This window comes from Phragmites australis, chromosome 2 (genome assembly GCF_958298935.1).
Source record: "Phragmites australis chromosome 2, lpPhrAust1.1, whole genome shotgun sequence".
NCBI lineage: Eukaryota > Viridiplantae > Streptophyta > Magnoliopsida > Poales > Poaceae > Phragmites > Phragmites australis.
In genome coordinates this window covers 19,705,547-19,728,852 of record NC_084922.1, presented here as the reverse complement: position 1 = coordinate 19,728,852, position 23,306 = coordinate 19,705,547, and the positions used below count along the sequence as shown (strand labels likewise).

The window sequence follows — 23,306 nt, the reverse complement described above, 5'->3', positions numbered from 1 at the left end:
GAAACTTTGCCGATACACCTTCATATTTCATGAATTTCAATGCAACCAACATTACTTATGGATAGGTCCCTGTTTCTTCGAAATGGGTTTCACTTACCAAACAAAGATAATGTATTTAACATTACCTAAAGAAGATCATACTGTGTTGCTAACAGGTTACATGGCGTGCCAACGGCCCGTTATTTTTCTAGTTCCTAGTATATTCCATTCTGTTCTATTCCAACGAATCTAAGCTGTCAATTATACTACGAAAACACCGAGGCGCTTTGCAACATAGGCACCAAAGATGATGACCGCCGCATCAAAAACATAGTTCCAACAACTCCAAAAACAAGTGCTAGCGAGCCCACCATTTTTGTCCACATTTTCACCTTCCCCATTTGTGCTCTCTAATTTATGCGATTTCCTCGTGTTACAAGCACTCTTGCCATTCCCTTGTTGCATTGTTTCTTTCGATGGTTCGCTACATAGTACAAGAATGTTGCTTTCTAGCTCCTTGTCGTCTGGAATGTTTGCTAAACAATGGCCCTGTTGGCGTGTCCGCCGTTGCTCGTGTATAAGACGCAGCGCCCGAAGATCGCCGTGTTCCAGATCCCAATCATTAACGCAGGCGATTTCAATTGGTTGTTAATTTCCTCTCCTAGCTAGTCGAGTCGAAAGCAACGAAGTCCGTCTAGTCACGGAGTGCAACTGCAGCTGCATGGCCAGCGCCTCGCCGTGTACCATCTACAACTCCCGCGTGCTCATCAGGTGCTTGGCCTCGGAGGGCGGCGGCGGCGGCGGGCACGGGCAGCACCGGAATAGCAATGCCGTCAGGGTTAACGGCGCTCCGCTGCAGGTGGGGGTGGCGCTGGAGACGTCCATCAACAAGTCGCTGGCCGAGCTGAGCGCGCCGGTGCTGGCGCCTCTGCCCACCGGGGGCACCGAGGACAGGGACGACGCTGGCGGCGAGGAGCGCTGCCGGCAGAACATCCCGACGGAGAAGCAGACGGTGGACCCATTCCGGCAGGCGCTGATTGTCGAGGGCGGAGTGCGGTATCAGCAGACCCTGGTGGTGCGCTCGTACGAGGTTGGTCCCGACAAGACGGCCACCCTGGAGACCGTACTCAACCTTCTCCAGGTACCAAATTAAGTGCGATTATGAGCTTAAGACTAATTTCCCCACTAGAATTTCTTATGAATGAGACGGCAGGGCTCCTGCTTCATTGTTTACCAAAACTAAAAAAAACTTATACTCGCCTTACACAGGACACTAGACATACAGAAGCGTTGCACAAAAAGTCATTTGTAATATGTTGCGTATTTTTCTTGTCCGTATATGTACTGATCTTTAACAGTACCTTTGCCAAAGATACTAGAAAACTTCCCAGTCCCATCCAAAAACATGGTGCTTTTCGCTGATGAAGAGACCAATGTGCGCGAACGCAGGAGACAGCACTGAACCACGTCTGGATGTCGGGTCTGCTCGGCGACGGCTTCGGTGCGACGCACGGCATGATCAAGAACAACCTCATCTGGGTCGTCTCCAGGATGCACGTCAAGGTCGACCACTACCCGATCTGGTAACTAATTCAGCTAGCTATTACCAGCCTCATTTCACCCTTTAGGCCGCAGAGATGTCGCGAACTCAATTGACAGCCTTCGATGCTTGCAGGGGAGAGGTGCTGGAGATCGATACGTGGGTCGGCTCGTCGGGAAAGAACGGAATGCGGCGTGACTGGCTCATCCGCAGCCGAAACTCCGGCGACATCTTCGTCCGAGCATCCAGGCATGGCTCTTGAGGCCACACTCAGTAAATGAGCACATCTCGCTCGCTCATGTCCACTTGCCCAAATGTGACAAGAGCTCTAACGTTTTTTTTCCTTGCAGTACGTGGGTGATGATGAACAAGGTGACGCGGAGGCTGTCAAAGATGCCGGAGGAGGTCAGGGGCGAGATCTCGCCATGGTTCATCGACCGGCACGCCATCGAGGAGGAAGCCACAGAGAAGATCATCAAGCTCGACAGCAATGCCAAATATTTTGACTCCGACCTCAAGGTTTGCTTAATTTGCTTACTAATTCACTAGGTACAAAACTTGTCTTACTCTTACTAAAGTTAGTTTGCTCCATCTTAGTTTCCTAAGGACGTATGTAGATCTATCGACCTGTACAATGCTGCAAGTAGGGTATGTCCAAAGTTGGACTGACAAGTTGTAAATTTAATGCATGTGACAATTGTTTTGTCGGCAGTTGACCGTTTTCTTCTGTGCTTCTTTTGTTTTTTGGGTCATATTTCTGTTGGTGCAGCTTCACACACGCGCACACATACCCTCACGGTGTTTCACTCACTGGAGAAGAAAGATACATAAATGCAGAGCAAAGAGAATTTTTGTGTTGCAGCACTACACACCAGTGCCTTTCCTTCTCTATTCACTTCACCACACAACACTCCAAACACTGATTGCATAGACTCATATTTAAGGACATCAAGCCACTAACTCTAGCCCTTAACTCACGCCACTAACATCACTGCATGGAGATATGCACACACACGGGTGAACTAACTCCACTTTTCAAGCCACAACGTCCACCTCCTCTTAGACTTGGCCACATCTTCTGGTCCATGCCACTATCACCTGCAAAGACTCCCTGCATGCCAGCACTTACATGCAGGCAACGACCTCCTCTAGTGCCACTAATTCACACATGCACCTGCTGCCTTGCTCTCCTATACACGCACATATAACTGACTCCAACTAACCTACTACATACGCTCGACTACTGGCCTGCTGATCCGCTCACCATGCACACATATTTTGTGCATCACTTACAGCTAATCAACTCCCTAAGCCATGCCATGAGCTAGCTAACTTTGACGCATCGCACTACTAGGACTCGATGCATATGCAAAACACCTAAACAACAAGATTAAATCCAACAATTTCTTCGGCCTGTCACAATCTCATATGTGGAATAATTTAACACAGGCTCATGATATCTCACATTATGTATTGAACATTTTTTGTAGCCAAAGCGAAGTGATCTGGATATGAACCACCACGTCAACAATGTCAAATATGTGAGGTGGATGCTTGAGGTAAAACCGTCTCGGTTGTAGCTCAAAGTTTTACTGATTGTTGAAGCAAGATGGAAATCCCATGTTTGTAGACTAAGTGACTGAGCCAAAGAAGTGGCAATCACCTGCTGCAGCCTGTCACAATTGTTTCTATCAATTCTGAAGCATAAGCACAAAAATATCTCTAAATACCCTTTTTGTGTGTGCTTTGCAGACTCTTCCTGATCACTTCCTGCAGCAGCACCAGCTTAGCAGCATCATACTGGAGTACAGGAAGGAATGTGGGAGCTCAGATGTTGTGCAGTCCATTTGCCAACCTGATATAGACTCGGTTCCACCAAAAGAAAATGTCAGCATGGTCATTGAACCTTCACTTTTGCCAGAGATCATCAATGGACACCACAGCTTGGTAGGTGCGCTCCAACAATGGCCAATGAAGTACACGCATCTTCTGCAACTGAAAGCAGGTGACAATAAGTATGAGGAGATTGTGAGAGGGAGAACTACATGGAAGAATAAGTCATATCAAGGTTCTTGACGATGTCTATTATATGTGGGTATATATGTGCATTGCTTCAACGGCTTCAAACTTCAGTTGTGTATGTTGGAGGTGTGCTTGCCATACGCATGTATTTAATCATGTCGACTTATTGGCTATCTCTCATATAAGAATAGTTTCAAATCTTCTCTTGTATGATTTCGCTTGTATAAAGTGTAACCTATCAATTTTATCTTGTAATTGATAAGTTTGTGTCTATTTGTCAAGAATTAAAGTTCTTGCACAGCGTAAAACATCAATATCACTTCAATGATATGCCGATATTCTATGGGCAATTAGTTGAGTAAATTGCAATGTAGACTTGGCCTTCAAGGAGTGATGCCCAGATAATGTTGTGGCTTTTCTCCTATATTTCTAAGCAACAAAACATCACTAGAAAAATATTTACCAAGAAAGCATGAACAGCGCGGAATGAGTCCACCGGGTGGTTTAATTATCTCGCACATGCTTTTGTAATTGGCCCTTGTATGTCTTAATGTGCATTAGTGTTGCACGTATCCGAAGAAATGATGTTCTTATCGGTGTGCATCCCTTGGAAGAACTGCTTGCACCTATTAAAGTATAACATGGGTCGACCTTACTATCATATTTAGGAAAGTCGAGCTTGTGCAGACGAGACAAGTGATCATTGGCATAGTCTTCCGATGGGTGCTTGCCGGTGTGTGGATTAACCAGTAGGCCGCCGCCATGTGTCAATGAAGAGGAGTCTCGGTTTACCTCCAGTCACATGATGGAGATGTGGTGTGCCCACTACTAGTGGTCAATGTCGCGCAGCGTAGCTTCCAGATATCGAGGCGATCCAGCTTCATCAGCTTCTCTAGGATAATGTCCAAGGTTGTTTGATCGGTGTGAAGGATTTCATCACCTGAACTAGGCATGGTGGATATCACAGGAAGGTCTGATCTTGATACCAAGATGTTGTGGCTTGTGTTTGGTGGAAGGTTTCATAGGTAGTAGTTGTGGTTGATGGGAGGGCGAGGTCGCTACTCTCACCTACCCGTCATTGTGGTGGAGGAATAGGTTGAGAGAGGAGGAGGTTCAGTCAGCAGCAAGGAGATGGAGATAGAATAGATTAGAGCGACATAGGAGAATACTCTTTACTTGCCTTTATTCTCAAGGTTACCTCTCCTTATACAGAGGAGGGTGATTACAATTCTAATCCAAATCCAAATCCCTAAGCAAACTTATCCCTAAGCAATCCAAATCCAAATCCTAACTTAACAAATTTATCTCCTAATTAAATCAAATCTAGCTCTTACCAAACTTATCTCTAACAATTTAAATGGCAAGTCTTGATCTCCTACCGGTTCTCCTGCTGCCAGCCCATAACACACACACTACCCTCTGCGCCTGATGCACATCGATTATCATCTACATGAGGGCTTGTATGGAACGGTTTTGACAAATCATCGACTGACATGGGCCACTCAACTATAAGAATTACAATGGTTCCACAAGTTAGGGCTCCCTCTTTTTCCTCATCCCTCCTTTCCCAACAGAAACTCCACCACCATGGGCATGGGATTGGGGAGATGGCTACAACTGACTAGGAAAGGGCATCAAAGGTAGCAAATGAAGAGGTTGTTGGTGAGATGTTCACGCACGGGAGTAAGGAAATAGAGGTGGCGGGGTCAAGAAAACCCCCAGGCTATAGCCTTGAGTGGTGGTGCTTCATGATTTCCCCGCATCGATGATCAACGAAATCAAGGGCATAGCCTGTCAGCCTTCTACCCTCTCATCCCATCACACCTATCAGTCGTCACACCATGATAACCCAATATAAGTGTGCACCCGTAATCGGCACTAAGAGGATCGATATATATCAACAATAATTAAATAACCGTAATACATAGAGAGATTTCCTAGGCCTAAGAACAACCTAAATACTCATCCTAGGTTCGGAAAGCCATGGTAAAATGAATAAAAACACAAGGCAAACACAAATAGATTGTGTAAGGTTTATACAATCTGAGACTCAAACACAAGACCCAAATGACAAATGATTAAATATGCAAATATGATACAAGTGCTACCCAAAGACTCCATAATACAATTGAAGATCTTTGTTGTGATGGAGATCAACACCAAGGTGGAGACGGTGATCAACAGTGATGATGGTGTCCAGGGCAAGCCCCTAGGGCTTGGAATGTTGGAGAGCACTGGTGGCTGCGTGGAAATGTAGTGCAGGCACTCTAGGGGCGGCTTCCCTCTATGTGGGGTGGGTGAGCTTATCTCCTATGTGTGGTGGCACCTAGCTAGGGTTGGAGGCCCTTATAATGACATGTGAGAGCCGTCCCGTCCTTCCTATGAGATGTCCTTCCAATCCAATAGCTGATGGGTGATTTCACCCTCTAAATAATTTGTTTCTTAAATTATAAGGGAACTCCCAACACAAGCCCCGTGTGAATCGGCTTTGAAACGACAAAGGCATGGGCTTTTTGTAGTTGCTCCCGACCCCTGGTATGGGCTGATACAGTCACGATACAGTCAATACCGCACCCCTCAATATTGCCTGGTTTTGCACCACATGTAGCTCATGTTTGGAAAATCGAAGAAAATTCATACGGATTCGAATGGAGACATCCCTTCTATGAAAATTGTCGTTCTCAACGAGATCTACAACTTTTATGTGGTGTCGTTTTCCATTTGAAGTTGTTAAGGTGCCCAAATAAATGAAATAATATCTAGATAGCATTTTGGACACTCGTAACTCCTCCAACTTCGCTTCAACTTGACTCCTTTTATCATGGTTCACCCATGGGAGTTTCATAGCACCTTTATTATGTATAAAAATAAATAAAACTATTTCAAATATGATGTAATTATGAAATATACTATGCACAAGTATAAAACAAGAATATCAAGCTTTATGCAATCTTAACACTATAAAGCATAGATGGAGTGGATGAATTGAAGCATTTTACATTGAAAGTATATTAGCATGATTCTATTTTGGCATCGTCAGACACCAAGGACGAGGTGTCCATGGACAATGCCAGGGCACCGAGGATGATGATATTATGGAAGAGGGTGGAGGGCCGGTATTGTGCAGACTCTATCAGGCCTTTTATATTAGGGTTTGAACTAATATCATCGATGGTTTTAATTGCAAACTTTTCTGGTATTGAGCATCTCTGAAAGTTTTAGACAAAAAATTGTATGTGCTTTTTAATATTCATTGTCATTCTAATTCATCTCGTACAACCTAAATTTAATAGAAGAAAAATGGCTAAATTTTTTAGCTACATTCAATTATATAATTAGCACTTAAAGCCACAACCAAAATCAATGCATGCAAATGATGGCTGGAAGCCCTGTAGGAGCATTGGTCGTTGTCATTAGCTTATTTCGAGTAATAAAAGGATTGTATCTACGAGGAGCAAAAGGTTCTCGTGAATGCACTAATCTATGTTTTTGGTATTTTGTAATAATAAGAAGCAAATGAATGTAGAAATGGTGTTTGAATAAACAATAATGTTGAATTAAAATAAGACAGTAAATAGATATAGAATAAGAAAATAACAATAAAACAAATGCGCTAAAATTAAATATCAAGAGAAAATATATAGGGAAGGTGTTCTGAAGACACTGGTTCACATATCCGTAGAGCGTATGAATTCAACCGGGTACAACTGTAACATCGGAAGGATCTTGGAAGGTTCTGGTCAGAGAATGTAATAGTGCAAAAAGAATTTATGCTAAGCTCAAGCTGCTTAGAAGGTTCCTCAAGAGATGGAGTGAAGGTTTATCACAACTGAATAACGTGATCAAAACATGTAATGAAGTTCTTCAAGTGCTAAACAGAATTGAAGAGCTACAGTCTCTTTTCACTCAAGAGCAAAATTTCAAGCTTATCTTAAGGAGACACATTAACGAACTTCTTCACTGCAAAAAGGAATAATGGAAAAAAGATGTACAATCAGATGGGTTAAGTTTGGTGATGAAAATACCAAATTCTTTCATGCAGATGCAACTGAAAGGTTTAGAAAGAACACCATCACCTTCCTTGATACCAATGAGGGAAGATTGGTAAGTAGTCATGATGGAAAGGCAGTTGTCCTCTTTACTACTTTTAAGAATAGGATGGGCAACTCGGATAATCCTAAGATGCTGTTCAAACTAGAGGATTTGGTTCAATCTCTTGAACATCTGGGAGGTCTCTCTGAGCCTTTTACAAAGGAGGAAACTGACAGTGTAGTCAACCAAATGCCTTCTGACAAGTCTCCTGGTCTAGATGGCTTCAATGGGCTTTTCTTCAAAAAAAAAATGTTGGTCAATTATCAAAGATGATTTCTACACTCTTTGTGATGATTTCTTTCAGGTCTTGTCAGTGTTAAGAATAGTGGGGTCCCTCGCGGGCGGACCCACGCCGGTAAGATATCAGCAGATACCGTATGCCACATTTTGTCCGGAACCGTGGTCCTCCTGCACGACTAGTTAGCAACTGCACGGCCAGCCAGCGACCACGCAACCCAACTCTCCGACCGGGCTCCGCAACCAGTCCCTAGGTCACGGGAGCAAACCCCGCAACCAGTCTCCTCTGGTCGCGGGGCAGGTATGTGACCAAGCAGTCTAATCACAATAAATACTTTTTCACTTTAGTAGTTCCCTTCCCCAGGTCCACTTTCTGGTCGTCCACGGCGTGGTCGGCGCAGAGCTGTCGTGACTCATCCCGTAGCATTAATCACAACAGGATGACCTGACATGCGTGGTAGGAGTTCTTGTAGGTGCACAGGCGGTGCGTGGGGACGGGACATGACAGTTCGGGCGACCAGGATGACGCAGGCAGTGGAGCGATGGGACGGGCTTTGTAGCGCCGTAGAGCAAATGGGATACGTTCGCCCTTAGTAATGATAGGCCTAGGTGAGAAGCTCAGGCTAGGCCTAAGTCTGTGTCTTGGTTCACGTGTAAGTACTCTCTCCCTCTGATATATAAAGAGAGGAGTATTAGGCTTGTGGAGGGAGGTTTTTTAGGAGCCCAACAAGTAGAAGGCTGGGCAAGAAGATCATGGGTAACTGGCTTAGACCACAGGAAGAAGAATACACAGGATGTAGGGCTATTACCCGGAGGGGGGCTTGAACCTGGATAAACTCCGGTGTTCTTGCACCACACACACACAGCCAGATCCAGCATACGCTTCCCGAACAAGGATCACGCACCCATCATCTGATACACCCCGGAATCACTGTCAGGGATTTGCCCTCGACATTTGGCACACCAGGTAGGGGGGCACATTTCCGAGTTCGGGATTCAAATTGTTGTAAGGTGTTCTTTGTTGGGTACGACCCAGACAGAGCCGATATGTCCCAAACTTAGGATGTCGATTAGGATCCGAGGGCTCCAGGAGGCTGCTGAGGCATCCATGCTCCCGGCACCAAGGAGAGCTCACGGACTGCAAGCTCTGGGGGAACTGGTTTCTTCGGTGCAAGCCCCACCCGGAGGATCACTCATCGCGCAAGGACTACCAACCCCAGCCCCGTGACGTGAGACAAAACCATCGGGCAGGTATGATTTGATCCAACAAAAAAATATCGGGGAACTAATAGTGTGTGTCATTTCTCTGAGCAGGCTCAACCCCAGGACGAACAGAAGGGTCTACACCTCGAACCAAAACCATCGGGCAGGCTCAACCCTAGGACGAACAGAAAGGTCTACATCTCGAACTTCGAGCATGAGTAACGACCACTCCCCATATGAAGGGGGAATTCGTATTCTACCTTGTAGGATTTCAAAGGGTCATGGACGCAGTACTGGTCACTAAGCGGGGCATGCTTCCACCCGACCAGGAAGGAGCAGGCACAGGACCATGCATCGTCAGGTACATGATTCAATTCCATTTTTTCCAGTTGTTAAATCCGAAGTGGAGTATGAGGGCCTCTTAACCGAAAACATGAGCATCGCGCACGCGGGGAGAAACACCTACTAGCGATGAGGGACTCGCTACTAGGTGAAACCCCATCGCCAAGGAGTCTTCAGTGCTCGGACCGAAAGATGGCGATATACCTCTCCGAGGTGATAAAGCTAGAGCAACGCTCCATCAGCTGGGAAGTTACACACGTCCCTCGCAAGGATTTCTTCCCTAACCAATGGGCTGGCCCGTCTACCCTCTTCTTGTGAACCTACCCTAGTTAGAGTCTTTGAGAAAAAGACTCACACGGCCACCCGCTGCGGTCTCGGACCGGAGCGGAAGAGATGCTCCTTGGTAGAGGGATGCCTCTACCACTAAGGGAACAATGACCTTTTACTGAAGTACATCGCTTAGGATGGGGGAGCACAGCGCTCCATAACACCCTCGGAGGCAGACGTGGAGGCCGGACCTCCCACCGCCTGCTAGGGTGCTCGCGAGCAGGTGAAAGGGTGCGAGTCGTGCCAGCACCATGACCGGAATACCTACCTACCAGTCCGGGCACTACAAACCATACCACTCTCGTGGCTTGTCGCTGTCTGGGGGCTAGACGCCGTGGGACCATTCTATAAAGCCCAAGCAGCCATAAATTCCTAACCTCAGGCACGGCCGTGACCACCGCACGCAGAACTGGTCGCGGGTCACTAACGACCTCTAGTTTCTCGGCCTCGCGCAGTTAGGTTGATCGGGGTGGTCGGCAGCCGATCATACAGCTCGTGGAACACCAGCTCTACGTATGAGGCTGCTTGGAGATAAGCCTGTTTGACTATTTTGCAGGACCTTCCAGACGAGCATGGACATGACTTGCACTTTTTTCCAAAAGTAATCAAACCCTTTATGTTGTACGACTCTATGGACGAACGCGGTTTCCCGCCACATTGCCGCAAGTCCTAAATCGGGTCCAGCACTGGTCTCCACCAAAAGGCTCATCGTGCTAAGGGTTTCCCTCAGCGTCAGCAATGTTGCTCGCAAGCGGCTTAATGCGATCCTCCCTGAGCGGTGCAGGCACTCCGAAGACTATTCGTCATCCAAACACGGAGAAAAAACACATAAGGGTCAAATGCCCATCATTACAAAGCCCGGGGGCTGGTTCCAGATAAGCCTACGACATTCCTCTTAGGACCCAAAAATAACCCTAAGGAGGTTAAACCGGACGGTCCACAGACAGGAACGAACGGCATACAAAAATAAATCAGCTCAGGCGCTGAGTTCCTCTGTGGTCATCCAAGTACCTTCAAAATCGGCGCCGACTGCCGATAAGAGGTCCAGGTTGGGGAAGTGGTCGCTTACGCAGGAGAGGGCCTAGCAGGCGCCAGAGACTCCGAGCTCAAAAAGATGGTCTCCGACGGTCTCACGAATCCTCTGCTTAAGGCCACCTGCCTCCTCGGATGCCACCAGGAACAACTCAACATGACTGAACACAGTGTTCCCAAGGGTCGAACGGACCTGGATGCCGACAGACCGAAGCAACGACTCGAAGGGGGTGAAAGCTCGGTTGGGTTGTAGAACGCCACTCGCCGCTCGTCGCTCTCCTTGGTTAGTCGCTCGTGTTCCTTTCGCGCCACATAGAAATCTTCCCGACAGCGGCAAAGGCTGTCGTAGAATTCCTTCCTCCGCTGGGCGCTTTCCCTGGTTGACCGTTCCAGATCCCTCTTCACCCCGAGCAACTCCTCCCGGCAGGCTAGTCAAAAAAATAAAGCGCAAGCCACACCGGTGTCAGCCGGACGAACCCTACTAGCGTAACCTAGGACCATCACACGGTGCGAGTGGTCAGTGCAACACACCTTGAAGGTCGCTCAAAGTACTCGCCCGCTCGGCCACAGACCCCCGCACACGTCTGGCCACCACCTCCAAGGATTATCGGTTGGAAGGGTGGTCGACGAATATGGTCGGGGATTCAATGAGGGTTGTAGGGCCAATCGGAGTGGGCGGCGGATCGGTTCGGGCGGGAGGCTCGGACACCCTGGGAACTCTACAACCACAACGACATAATCTTGTCAGGAAACAAAGGCGTGTGGGCTCCATTCAAAAAATGTTACATAACAAAGGTTACAATCGAGTTTTTTACTCCTCGGTGACCTCCACCCAGAAGATGGATTTCACGTGGTCCACCACCCCTAGGCACTCTCGCTGAAGTCTCTCATCAGCTTTTGGACCAGCAACCATGGCCCCTTCCCGGACCAAGTCCAAGTTGGAGTTATGGCCACAGCTACGGTAGCACTGGAAGATGTACTCCGCAGTTGCCCTCACCGCATTCAAAAGGTCCTCCGCCCCCTCAACACTAGGGTGGTAGGGAGCTCAGAGAAGTGCTCCGCAAGGACCCAGAGGGCGTAGGCCCAAGCTTGGGCGGTACGGCCATCCTTTGGCTTGATCATCGCCAGCCTGAGGCTACTCGGCGGATCCGCCAGCTCTCCGAAGGCTTCCCGGAGGATGGTGAGGGTAGTGCGCTCTTCATCCTTGAGCCGGGAGCGACACAGCCTTCTCTTGGGAGAGCATGCCGCACCTCCTCCGCATGTCAGCCAGCTGCTTCTCCAGCTCGGCGCAGCTGTTGGTCGTCGTCTCCTTCTCTTCGACCAGCTTAGCTAGGATGGATCTAGTCGCGGGGCGCTGGGTCAGTCCCGGGCAAGTCGCTGGGTGCCGGGTCAGCTCTGAACCAATCGCGGGGTGCTGGGTCGGTCCCGGACTAGTTGCGGGAAGCCAGGTCGATCCCGGACCAGCCGCAGGGCGCTGGGTCGATCCCGGTCGGGTCGCAGGATGTCGGGTTGGTTCTGGACCGGTTGTGGAGCACCTGGTCGGCCTCCTACTGACCGGCACCACTTACGGCACCGCCACCCTCAACCACCACCGAACTCTGCGGAGGTTGGCTGCCCCCCAGCTCAGTTGGGTGCAAAGCACAACCAGGATGAGGGACGTCCGGGGCGGGGACAGATGCTTCCCGATCGATCTCCCGAAGGGCCTCATCGACCTCATCGATTATTGACCTCAGGGCATCGACCTCGGGAAGATGGTGAAGATAACGGAAGAAATAAAACTCTGGACAACGAAAAAACTTGTCGTAGGGAATTTAGGGAAAATATCGAACATACCAGCCTAACTCGTGCCCTATCGCCGGGAGGGAGCTCGTATAGAGGGATGCACAGAGGGCCTCCTTTCTTGGCGGCAGCCGCCATCAACGATTTGACCCACAGATCGATGACCTCGTCAAAAAGATCAGAAAACAATAATGGTAAAACACCGCTTGATCGGGCTTCTCGAGGAAAGGAGACGATTGAAGCCTTACCTACGGCACTCTCTCAGGTATCATCATCGCACCTAGTGTACAGGTAGGCCGGGTGCGCCCTTCGCCGTAAGGGGCAGAGCCGACGCTTGATGAAGTCGCGCACGACATCCAACCCTGATAGACTGGCTTGTCCTAGCCCCCTAACCCGATCGGCGAGGGATAGTAGCTCGGTGGTCGGCGTGGGAGAGCTCGCCCAACTCTCTGCAAGACGTGCCGACACTCCTCGGTCGAGGGAGTCTTCAGTCGTAAGGTAGAATCACTCCTCCCTCCAGCCCGACCACGACGATTTTAGGTTCATGTCCAAGTAGGAGCTGGCGACACCGTCTCGAAGACGAAAACCATAGGTCCCGGTGGCTGGCCCTAGCTGGAGCCAGGCCACATAGAAAAATCTGAAGAGATCGAGACATGGCTCGACCCCTATGAAGTTCTCGCACGTATGAGCAAAGATGCTCAACATGATGATGGAGTTGGGATTTAGATGAAGATGGTAGATATCGTAGAAGGAGATGACGGTGCAGAAGAACTCGGAGAAAGAGGGGACAAGATCGGCCAAGAAAAATGAAGCAAAGATTATGATATCCCCCTGGCGGGGAGCAGGAACATATTCCCCAGGGCGGTACCTGGAAGACAAACGGCGCAGAAGCAGACGATTCTCTTACATCTACTTCAACTTCGCAGCAGTGCATTTGGACTTGGGGAAATCGGCCTCCTTTCCGGTGCGCGGCATCATGAGGGTGGAGTGGTGGTTGTTTGAAAGGCTCTGGTGGGGGCTGGAGGCGAAGGTCTCTAGCGCAAGAGCTCAAGTGGCAGAGAGATTTTTGGGGCTTTCCGTCATCCCATTTATAGGATCGACTCGGTTTCATCGCTCCGGCTCCCAAGGATCTGTCTGGGGAACCAAAATTCCCTCATAATCCAGCGCCTATTATGGTTTCTCTTTCCCACTATCCATTTTCTAGGGACGGTTAACCTCCCCTCGGGATGCAGTTTTCTAGGGTGACCACGAGATTGGACCGTATCGATGACCACCCCTCGAGTGAACTCATGTTCACCTAGGGCCCAAGTGTTTCGACCAAATCCAGTCATGGTCATCTGACAAACTGCTAAGTCTACCACATTCGCTAGGGAGCTTGGAGGCTACTATCGATGTAAAGCATAGTGGGGTCCCTTGCGGGCAGACTCACGCCGGTAAGATATCAGTAGATACCGTATGCCACGTTTTGTCCAGAACCGTGGTCCTCCCACACAACCAGTTTGCAACCGCGAGGCCAGCCAGCGACCACACAACCCGACTCTCCGACCGGGCTTCGCGATCAGTCCCCAGGTCGCAGGAGCAAACCCTGCAACCAGTCTCCTCTGGTCGCGGGGCTGGTATTTGTCTAATCAGTCTAATCACAATAAATGTTTGTTCACTTGAGTAGTTCCCTTCCCCAGGTCCCCTTTCTGGTCATCCACAGCGTGATTGGCGCAGAGCGGCCGTGACCCATCCCATAGCATTAAACACTACGGGATGGCCTGACAGGCATGGCAGGAGTTCTTTTGCAGGTGCACAGGCGGCGCGTGGGGACGGGATAGGACAGTTTGGGAGACCGGGATGACGCGGGCAATGGAGCGATGGGACGGGCTCTTTGGCGCCGTAGAGCAAATGGGATATGTCGGCCCTTAGTAATGATAGGTCTAGGTGAGAAGCTCGGGCTAGGCCTGAGTCTATGTCTTGGTTCACGTGTAAATACTCTCTCCCTCTTATATATAAAGGGAGGAGTACCAGGCCTGTGGAAAGAGGTTTTTTCGGGGCCCAATAAGTAGAAGGCTGGGCAAGAAGATCATGGGTAAATGGCTTAGACCACAGGAAGAATAATACACATGATGTAGGCCTATTACTCTAAGGGGGGCCTAAACCTGGATAAACCCCGGTGTTCTTGCGCCACACACACAGCCGGATCCAACATACTATTCTCGAACAAGGATCACGCACCCATCGTCCGATACACCCCGGAATCACTGTCAGGGATTTACCCACAACAGGTCTCAACTGACTTGCAGGCTATAATAGCTCCTTCATCACCTTGGTTCCAAGAAATAACAACCCAGTGGCCATGAAGGACTATAGACCCATTTCTCTTCTGAACATTGGTCTTAAGCTGATCACTAAGCTCCTAGCTAACAGGTTGCCAAGAGTTATCATCCCCATTGTTCATAGAAATCAATACGGCTTCGTCAAGACTAGAACCATACAAGACTGTCTTACTTGAACTTATAAATACATCTTCCAATGCCATCATTCAAAGAAGGAGTTGGTCATTTTGAAGCTGGACTTTAAGAAAGCCTTTGACACAATGGAGCATAGTGTCATCCTTCTTATGTTGAGGCATCTTGGTTTTTCCTAGAAATGGATAAAGTGGCTAGAATGCCTCTGAGCTCTAGGTCCTCTTCTTTCCTACTAAATGGTGTCCAAGGGAAATCCTTCAGGTGTAGGAGGGGTGTGAGACAAGTAGATCCCCTCTCCGCCCTTCCCTTTGTGCTTGCGGTAGACCTTCTTCAGTACATCATCAACAAGGCCCACATGAATGACATTCTGTCTAAGCCCTTCAGAATTCAATAGAACATGACCTCCCTATTGTTCAGTATGTTGATGACACTTTGTTGTTCATGAAAGGTTGTCAAAAGGAGTTGTTTTGCTTGAAGGGGATTCTCAACTCCTTCTCTGCTTCTATTGGGCTCAAGGTTAATTATGATAAATCCTGCCTAGTTCCCATCAATATTGATCGAGTTAATGCCTCCCAACTAGCAAGAGTATTTGGTTGCTCTATTGGAAAGTTTCCTTTCACCTACCTTAGCCTACCTCTAGGTACCACTAGACCTAGGATTGAGGATCATACACCATTGATGAACAATGTGGAATAAGGCTCTTTGCTATCTTGAGCTTCTCACAACGGCAGGTAGATTGGAAATGGTGAACTCAGTGCTTTCTGCTCTTCCTACATACACTATGTGCACCCTTAAGCTCCCATTTGGGGTGGTCCAGAGCATTGACAAGGCAAGGAGGCTATGTCCATGGCATGGGTCTGACATAAATTCCTCTAAGAAGCCTATGGTTGCTTGGGAAAAAGTCTATCGGTCGAAAGCAAAAGGAGGCTTATGAGTTATTAATCTAAAATTACAGAAACAGGCTCTTTTGTTGAAGCACCTTCACAAGTTCTACAACAGGCTTGATCTTCCTTGGGTGCATTTAGTTTGGCAATCTTATTACCCAAACAATTTAGCTCCTCATATGGCCAATGACAAGGGCTCTTTCTGGTGGCGGGGTATCTTCAATTTTGTTGATCATTTTAGGGGAATTACCCATGTCAATCGGGAAAGGGTTACTCAGTTTTACTCTAAAATGACATATGAAGTGATTCTTTGCTCAGAGACTAGCTTCCTAGGCTATTATCCTTCACTAAGAATGAAAATATATCTATTGCGGAGTTCAGAGAGGACATGTCTATCCAGAAGCATTTCCACATCCAGCTCTTTGAACAAGCTTTTCAAGAGCTTACCGTGCTGCATTCAAATCTAAGTTCTAGACAAAATCATTCAGACCAAGCTGATGAATGGCATTATATTTGGGGACCTAGTGTTTACAAAGCAAAAAGGTTCTACAATATCCCTTTCAAGGAAATACATCCACCTGCTCCCCTATGATGGATTTGGAAATCTAAATATAGCAGAAAATTCAAAGTGTTTGTCTAGCTCCTTCTGATGGCCAAACTAAACACTAGGAACATCCTGAGAAGGCAGCGTCTAAAGATTGAAGGCAACAACTACAATTGTGTTTTCTAGATAGGTTCCACTAAAGAAACTGCCTTTTACCTTTTCTTTGGTAAATTGGGTACCAGTTGCTACCAGTTGTTGGTCCTTGGTTAGGGTAAATTAGGGTCACAATCTTCAGTTCTTCATGATGATGTAGAAGGCAGGAACGGATTTTTAGAGGCATTTCTTCATGGATGTCTTCATCAATGTCACTTGGAGTATCTGGAAACAAAGAAATAACTTCATCTTTAGAAACAGCCCTCCTACCTTTATAGGTTGGAAGGATAGCTTTGTGGAAGAACGGTACCTCCAATCGCATAGGATAAATGAGCAATTGAGATCTCTGGTCTCTTCCTGGCTCTTCGCTTCTATAACCCCTGGCTCTTCTTCTCCTTCCCCCTTGTCCCCTTAGTAAAGTCTTTTTTATTCTTTTTTGCTTATTTAATAAATATTTACCACAATAAGGGCTTCCCCTACTGTTTCCCCTTAAAAAACAATTGGAATATCGATATGAGGGCAGAGCCTTTGGTGAGTGGGCCTATTCTAGGTTATCCACTCCTTATAGTCCTCGTTCACGGTCGTAACATGGTTGCACAAATGAATTTAAGGGATATACCAAACTATAGCATTAAGTTGTGGGTCTCATTTTGTCCCCCGAATTAGTGATCCAGGATGTCAAGGCTAGGGCTGTCGCACGTTTGCCTATCATCCCATCACATCTATCATGCTATTTCCTCCGAGTCCTCAAGGGAAAAGGAATGCGCAGTCGACATTTGAGCAATCCACATGTGTAACACCCTAAATTTTCCAACTTTTTGAAATAGTAATAAAATATTCTTTCCTTAGATTTAGGGTGTTATTTCTTTGCCTTAAAACCCTAGGTGGAAATTTACTTTCTAAATCAAATAATTAATTTAGGTTAATATTTATTTTTGTGTCGCATTCATGCTGGTGTAGTAGCATTAGGGTTTTTGGTATGGAAATTACGTTTTGAAAACATCGAGGCGCGCCGCTTAAATTTTGGAAAAGTTTGAAAATGCTTCCATAAAAGAAAAATCAAAATTTTTCTACCTAGGTCGAATCACTCCTCCTTTTTTTTCATTTTCTTTCCTTTTCCTTGAGGCTCATCCCTTCCTTCCCTCCCCGGCCAAGCCCATTTCTTCTTCCCTCCAGTTTCTCTCCCGGTCGCCCATGTGGGCTGAAGCCGCGCTCGACCCAGCTTTCACGTGCCTGCTACCTCCTTGTGCCGCTGACGTGCGGGCCTACCGTCGGACTTGTCTCCGACCTGGAGACCGAGCCCAAGCTACCCGAGTCCGAGCCTGAGAGCACTGCCGCCCTCCTTGGCGTGCGCACCATGAAGTCCTAGGGTTGCCGCCTTATAAGGCAATCGAGTGCATACCTCGCCTCGTTTTCCCATCTAGCTACATGTCATTTTGCACCTACGCCCAAAACCCTAGCTTTGCCTCGCCGCCATTGCAGCCCTCGGCCGAACTTGACGTTACACCAATTCCATCGCAATTTGCATCGATCCACCCTCGAGCTTCGCCGCCGCCTCCTGAATGCACTGGTGCCCTCGCTTTCGCTCCTCGGCTGTCGGAGCACTACTGCCACCGAGTCCTGAGAGCCACTGCCGCCTTCTAGCGCCACCGGCTCATCTTGTCACGCATCCGAGCTCCCTGTGAACCTAGGTGAGTTTGCCAACCCCATCTCTTGGTCCTCTACCGCTCGTCGATGATCGGGACCCACCAGAGCCTGAGATCCACCAAGCTCCAGTGATGCGCCGTCGTGCCATGCCGCCGCCGTGCTCTGCCATTGTCGACCAATTGTCCCTAGCCCTTGGCCGTTGGACCTAAGATGCATGACAAAGATTAGATCTAAAATATACCCCTTTGACAACCAATCCAACAGCGCCACGTGTCATGCATAATCCCAGTTAGCTCATAAACCTAGTCAGCCGCCACCTGAACACCACATCATTGCCCAGTCATCAGCCACATCAGTAGCAATGCCGACATGAAGCCACGTTAGTAGAACCTTTACCCAGTCAGCTAGAATTTTTTTCATTCAGGAAAATTGGCAATTTTGCACTTGAGCACTTGAATTTTTTTGTATTTACCAAAAAGCCCCTATCTTTTTATAGTTTGGTCCCTAATTTTTTTATATTTACAAATAGGTCCCTCTATTTTTTTAAAAGGTCTCTACCCCTCTCTGTTTTATTCAAAATAGGTCCTTTTATTTTTTAAATTTAACCCTAAATTGTTTTTAACGTAGTTTTCTGGTTCTAGCTCCGATTTAGACTATTTTCATACTCTCGTGCTCATAGCAATGGATACTATCGTTTAGTACATTTTTCATAGATGTTAGCTATTGTTTGGTGTACTGTTATTAGTTAGATTTATTGTGTGTTTTCCGGTGTGTATTGAGAGTAGACAAGGAGTAGTTCGTGAATCTCTAGGACCAAGTCTTTGAAGAGTCTGAGCAATAAGTTGGAAGAGGCAAGTGTTCTTGAACATTCTGATCCTAGTTTTTCAAATGCATTCTTTATTTCAAATATACATGCTATTAATTCTGAATCTCATTTACTTATAGTATCTTATTCTATATATTCCTTGTCGCCCTAGTTGTCAGTAGTTGTTATGTTAGGTAGGTTATGCTTATTTTTGCACAAGGGTATGGTTAGGTTGTTGGTTAAATATGACTAATGGTCTATGTAACTATGAGTTGAAAATATTGGTAACTGTTGTAGTAATTTGGAACATAGGGATGTTGAGCAAAAGGTTAGATGATGGTGGTGCAGGAATGCACATGTGCGTGAAAGCACTATGGTTGGTGGCAGTGTCTACTCGGTATCCTAAGGACCGGCTCATGGAACGGGTAACCCCATTTAACAGTTCAACCATGAGGCTTATATGGGTATGGTCTGACCAATTAATTAGTAGATCCTAAACATAGTATAAGCTAATGGTGATGTAGGGAGGAAAGAGTGATTCTTTCTGGAGCTACAAGGCGCAAGAGGGGGCTTCTAGGTGGTGCGATGCCACTTTGACGGTAGTGAAACCTAGCCGCACACCTTGGAAGTGTGTAAATGCTATGATGGTATAGGCATATGGGAATCACAACTCGTGGGTAAAGTTAGACGACCTCTGTAGAGTATAAACTGATATATCAGTCATGCTCGCGGTTAAGAGTGATATGGCCCCTTCACATGATTAGTTAGTTTGGTTGGTGATTGATCAACTATGATGGGTAGCAGTTGAATGGTTGGTTACTTGTGATGGGTAATAGTGGATGTTTCTTGGTTACCTGCGATGGATATCAAGTTGGTTGGTTTAGGAGCCTGATGCGGATTTCAAGTGGCTCGGAAACATGTGTAGATGTTTCTAGAAGTGGAAGTTTAATGATAATTCACCTAGTTAAATAGGATGCTTTTATAACTTTTGCATTAGCGTAGTTGGTATTTATGCAAATTGTATCCGCTATAGCCTGTTCCTTTATTCAAACTTGCATGTTATTTTTTTCCACACCTGCGGAGTACGACATGTACTCACACTTGCTATTTTTATACAAATATACTTCAAAACGTTGCTCGAACAATGAAGGAGAACCAGACTACTTCACGGACGAAAATAAAGACTACTAGACTAGTGGACCCCTAGTCGATTGCCTGTGGAAGATGGGAGTTTTGCTATGTTTTGCTTGTGTGCTTTGGTTAAGATCTTGAGGTTATTTCTATTTATTTAAGTTAAACATTGTAATAATGGCACTGTGTGATACACTGATGAAGTTGCTGCATTTATGAAACTTGATCCTGGCATACATGTAGTTTACATCTGATTTTGTTCCTTTATAAAACCGGGTCTGACAACATAAAGAAGAATCATCATACAAATATAACCAACTTTCCAGTGGATCCCTGATCTACATCACGTTACCCTACATCCCCTAATGTCAAAAACTAAATCAACTACTCATGCATAACAGAACATACACACACATGGGGAAATAAAATGTAATCATGATCTGAATAAATGGAGAAATAAACAATATATGGATTATAGAGGAACCTATTGCAACAATCTTGAAGATTACAAACTCCAGATCAAAGATACAATCTTTATTACTACTCCCTATGTATGGATTGGTGGGAAATGGCGATGGAATGACTATGGTGGCTATGGAGAAAGAAGAACCCGAAGCGGCAACTGGTGTTATGTTTCATTTGCAAAACCCTTTGAACCACAAAGCAAATAAAATACTAAATGCAACAAAACAAATAATATTTAGGTGCACAAAATGGACGCACCACAAAGTATGAAGTAAAAATATATGGCACCCCCATGAAGCCAAAAAGAACTCGAGGCATTGTCGTCGTCGATGCCAGTGCATAACTAGCTAGCTAACTACTCTACATTTTCTAGCTAGAGCTAGATACTACGCTGCTACTACTCTACTGATCTACTTTATCTTCCTTCTCTTCGAGGCCAAGGCATCGTCTTGCTCCTTCTCAGGATCCTCCTTCTTGGGCTCCTTCTCATCTTTCTCGAGCTCTCATCATCGTCGCCTCTGTCCACATCCTCCTCCTTCTTCTCAAGCCCTACCACCTACTCCTCGGACCCCTCCACCATCTGAGACTCCTCTACATTGGTGAGCTCTCTGTCCTATTCTCCTCCTCCTCCTCCACCAACACCTTGTTGCCTTCATTGCCCTCCTCCTCCTTCTCGGGCACCTCTGGGGTCTTAGCCCCTCCTCCTCGGGATGCACCTTAAGCACCTCCTCCTCGAACTCTAGCCTCTCATCATTGATGCTAGCCTTTGTGAATAGAGACATCAGCTAGCCATCAGAGAAAGTTGGTGATGACCACTCAATCGATGGCATCCATGGAGGGGGTGGTGGAGAGGATGGCAAATATGGTGGAGAGAGTGGTAAGGGTAGCAGAGAGGGTTGTTGGGGGCGACGGAGAGGGGTGGTGAGGATGGTGTCGATGAGGATGAAGATGCTTCCATGGTGCAAAGAGAGAAGAGAAAACCCTAACATGACAAAAGAGCTAGCTCAAGGTGAAATATAAAGTGAGCGAAGCATCACTTGCACACAGCTCATCTTCCAGACCTATCGTTTTCTAGACAGTTTCGTAAGAAACCCGTATGAGATCATGAAACTACCACGTACAACTTCCTTCCTTTAGAAACCATATGTATCACATCACATGCCGTTCTTAATAAAAAAAATATTTGTGATAAGTCATCATATTCAATTTTCTAAAAGAGCCATATAGGATCACATCATAGATAGATGGTTCTATTTAAGAACTAACCATGATGTATATATATTACAAACAATTTATCCCTCTTGCGTAACCAACATATGGTTCACTAGGAGGACCGTCCATGATACCTTAATCACAGTCGGATTTAGGAGCCGACTGTGATATTATATCACCTTTTATGGCGTTCTATAGTAATGATGGGCCATGCACATGACGAAGGGAGATGAACTCGGAGATGGGCTAGAGTGGAGTTGGACCGGGAGATAGGATCTGGTTCCATTGATTGGAATTTGGAAAAGAGGAAGGATGGTCATTTCACTTGGTGTATTGTGAATTTAAAAAAGGAGAACAGTTGAAACACTCAGAGAGTGGTAGAAGACTATTATTTCATGCATTGAGAATGGCAAATCATCAAAATCAATGTTTAATTGGAATGGAACATACTAAAGAGTTAATATATTTGAAGGGGATAAAATAGAATAATTTTACTTCTTTGATCAACTATTTGGATACCATCTTAAGTTCTTAGCTACTATTGGGTGCAAAATGAAAAGTTCTTAGCTACTATTTAATCTTTCTATTGTTTTGGTGACATGGATTGCACTTACTAATTACAAACTAACTAGCATCATTAATATGGCTACCAATCATCATAAAATCCCCTAGCTAAAATGTGTATTACATTGCATGTGCACAATTACCCGTCTTTTATCATCTAATGTTTTCTCATTTGAGTACGCATAATCTTTTTCTCTTCTATTTCCATGCATGATGATTCCCATTGCCAGCGACACCTGTTCACTTAACTTGGTCATTGCTAATTACTACCCTATATGCACAGCCCAACAAATCCATGTAGCCATTTTCTTGCCCGAACGAATGATTAGTTTGGAATAAGTCTTTATGCAATTTAAAGGAATACGACTACAACAGATTTCTTCCTCCTCTTCCTTCTTCATCTCTTGTCATTCTTTTTTTTATTTTCACTTGTTTTGGAGATAATCCCAACGGCTATTAGTGCTATTTGATTACATCATAGACTCGTGGGCTTCTTGTGCTTGTTTCATGCCATGTTGAGCTTTAATGCAACTTTCACAAGTTCAAAAGAGATAACGATGATTAAAAAGTTTCACATATTGTGACTGCAAACTAATACTAGCCATATGTATTCTTAAGGTAAATTTATCAAGATGTTTTAGCCATATTACCATATACAAACACATTCAACAAAGCTCATGAATGCATGTTTGGAACTTGAAGCCAACATAATGCATAGTTGAATCATTAAGATGCTTTATTTGTGTGACACCTTATTTTAAGACCAAACCGAATATAGCTTATATGTATGTTAGGATCGCTTTGCACATATATATAGTGATGTCAACAATGAAATAACATAACTATATCCTTAACTTAAACATACCTTTGATCTTACAAAAAGGACCAACGAGGG

The 23,306-nt window shown here is 46.1% G+C and overlaps 1 protein-coding gene across 1 annotated transcript; it reads left to right on the top strand.

The window, feature by feature from the left end:
- The first annotated feature begins 700 nt into the window (after positions 1-700).
- LOC133903477 (palmitoyl-acyl carrier protein thioesterase, chloroplastic-like) lies at positions 701-3,595 on the top strand. Its single transcript, XM_062344877.1, has 6 exons — positions 701-1,120; positions 1,429-1,562; positions 1,655-1,768; positions 1,870-2,038; positions 3,010-3,078; positions 3,272-3,595. The coding sequence occupies exons 1-6, from the start codon at positions 701-703 to the stop codon at positions 3,593-3,595; spliced, it is 1,230 nt and encodes a 409-aa protein (XP_062200861.1).
- Positions 3,596-23,306: the final 19,711 nt, after the last annotated feature.

What these genes read in the sequence shown, in the direction of transcription:
- LOC133903477 (XM_062344877.1), top strand. Translation starts at nt 701, where the DNA reads ATGGCCAGCGCCTCGCCGTGTACCATCTACAACTCCCGCGTGCTCATC. An exon ending in GTCGACCACTACCCGATCTG is followed by an intron (nt 1,563 to 1,654) that starts GTAACTAATTCA and finishes CGATGCTTGCAG; the next exon opens with GGGAGAGGTGCTGGAGATCG. An exon ending in ATCTTCGTCCGAGCATCCAG is followed by an intron (nt 1,769 to 1,869) that starts GCATGGCTCTTG and finishes TTTTCCTTGCAG; the next exon opens with TACGTGGGTGATGATGAACA.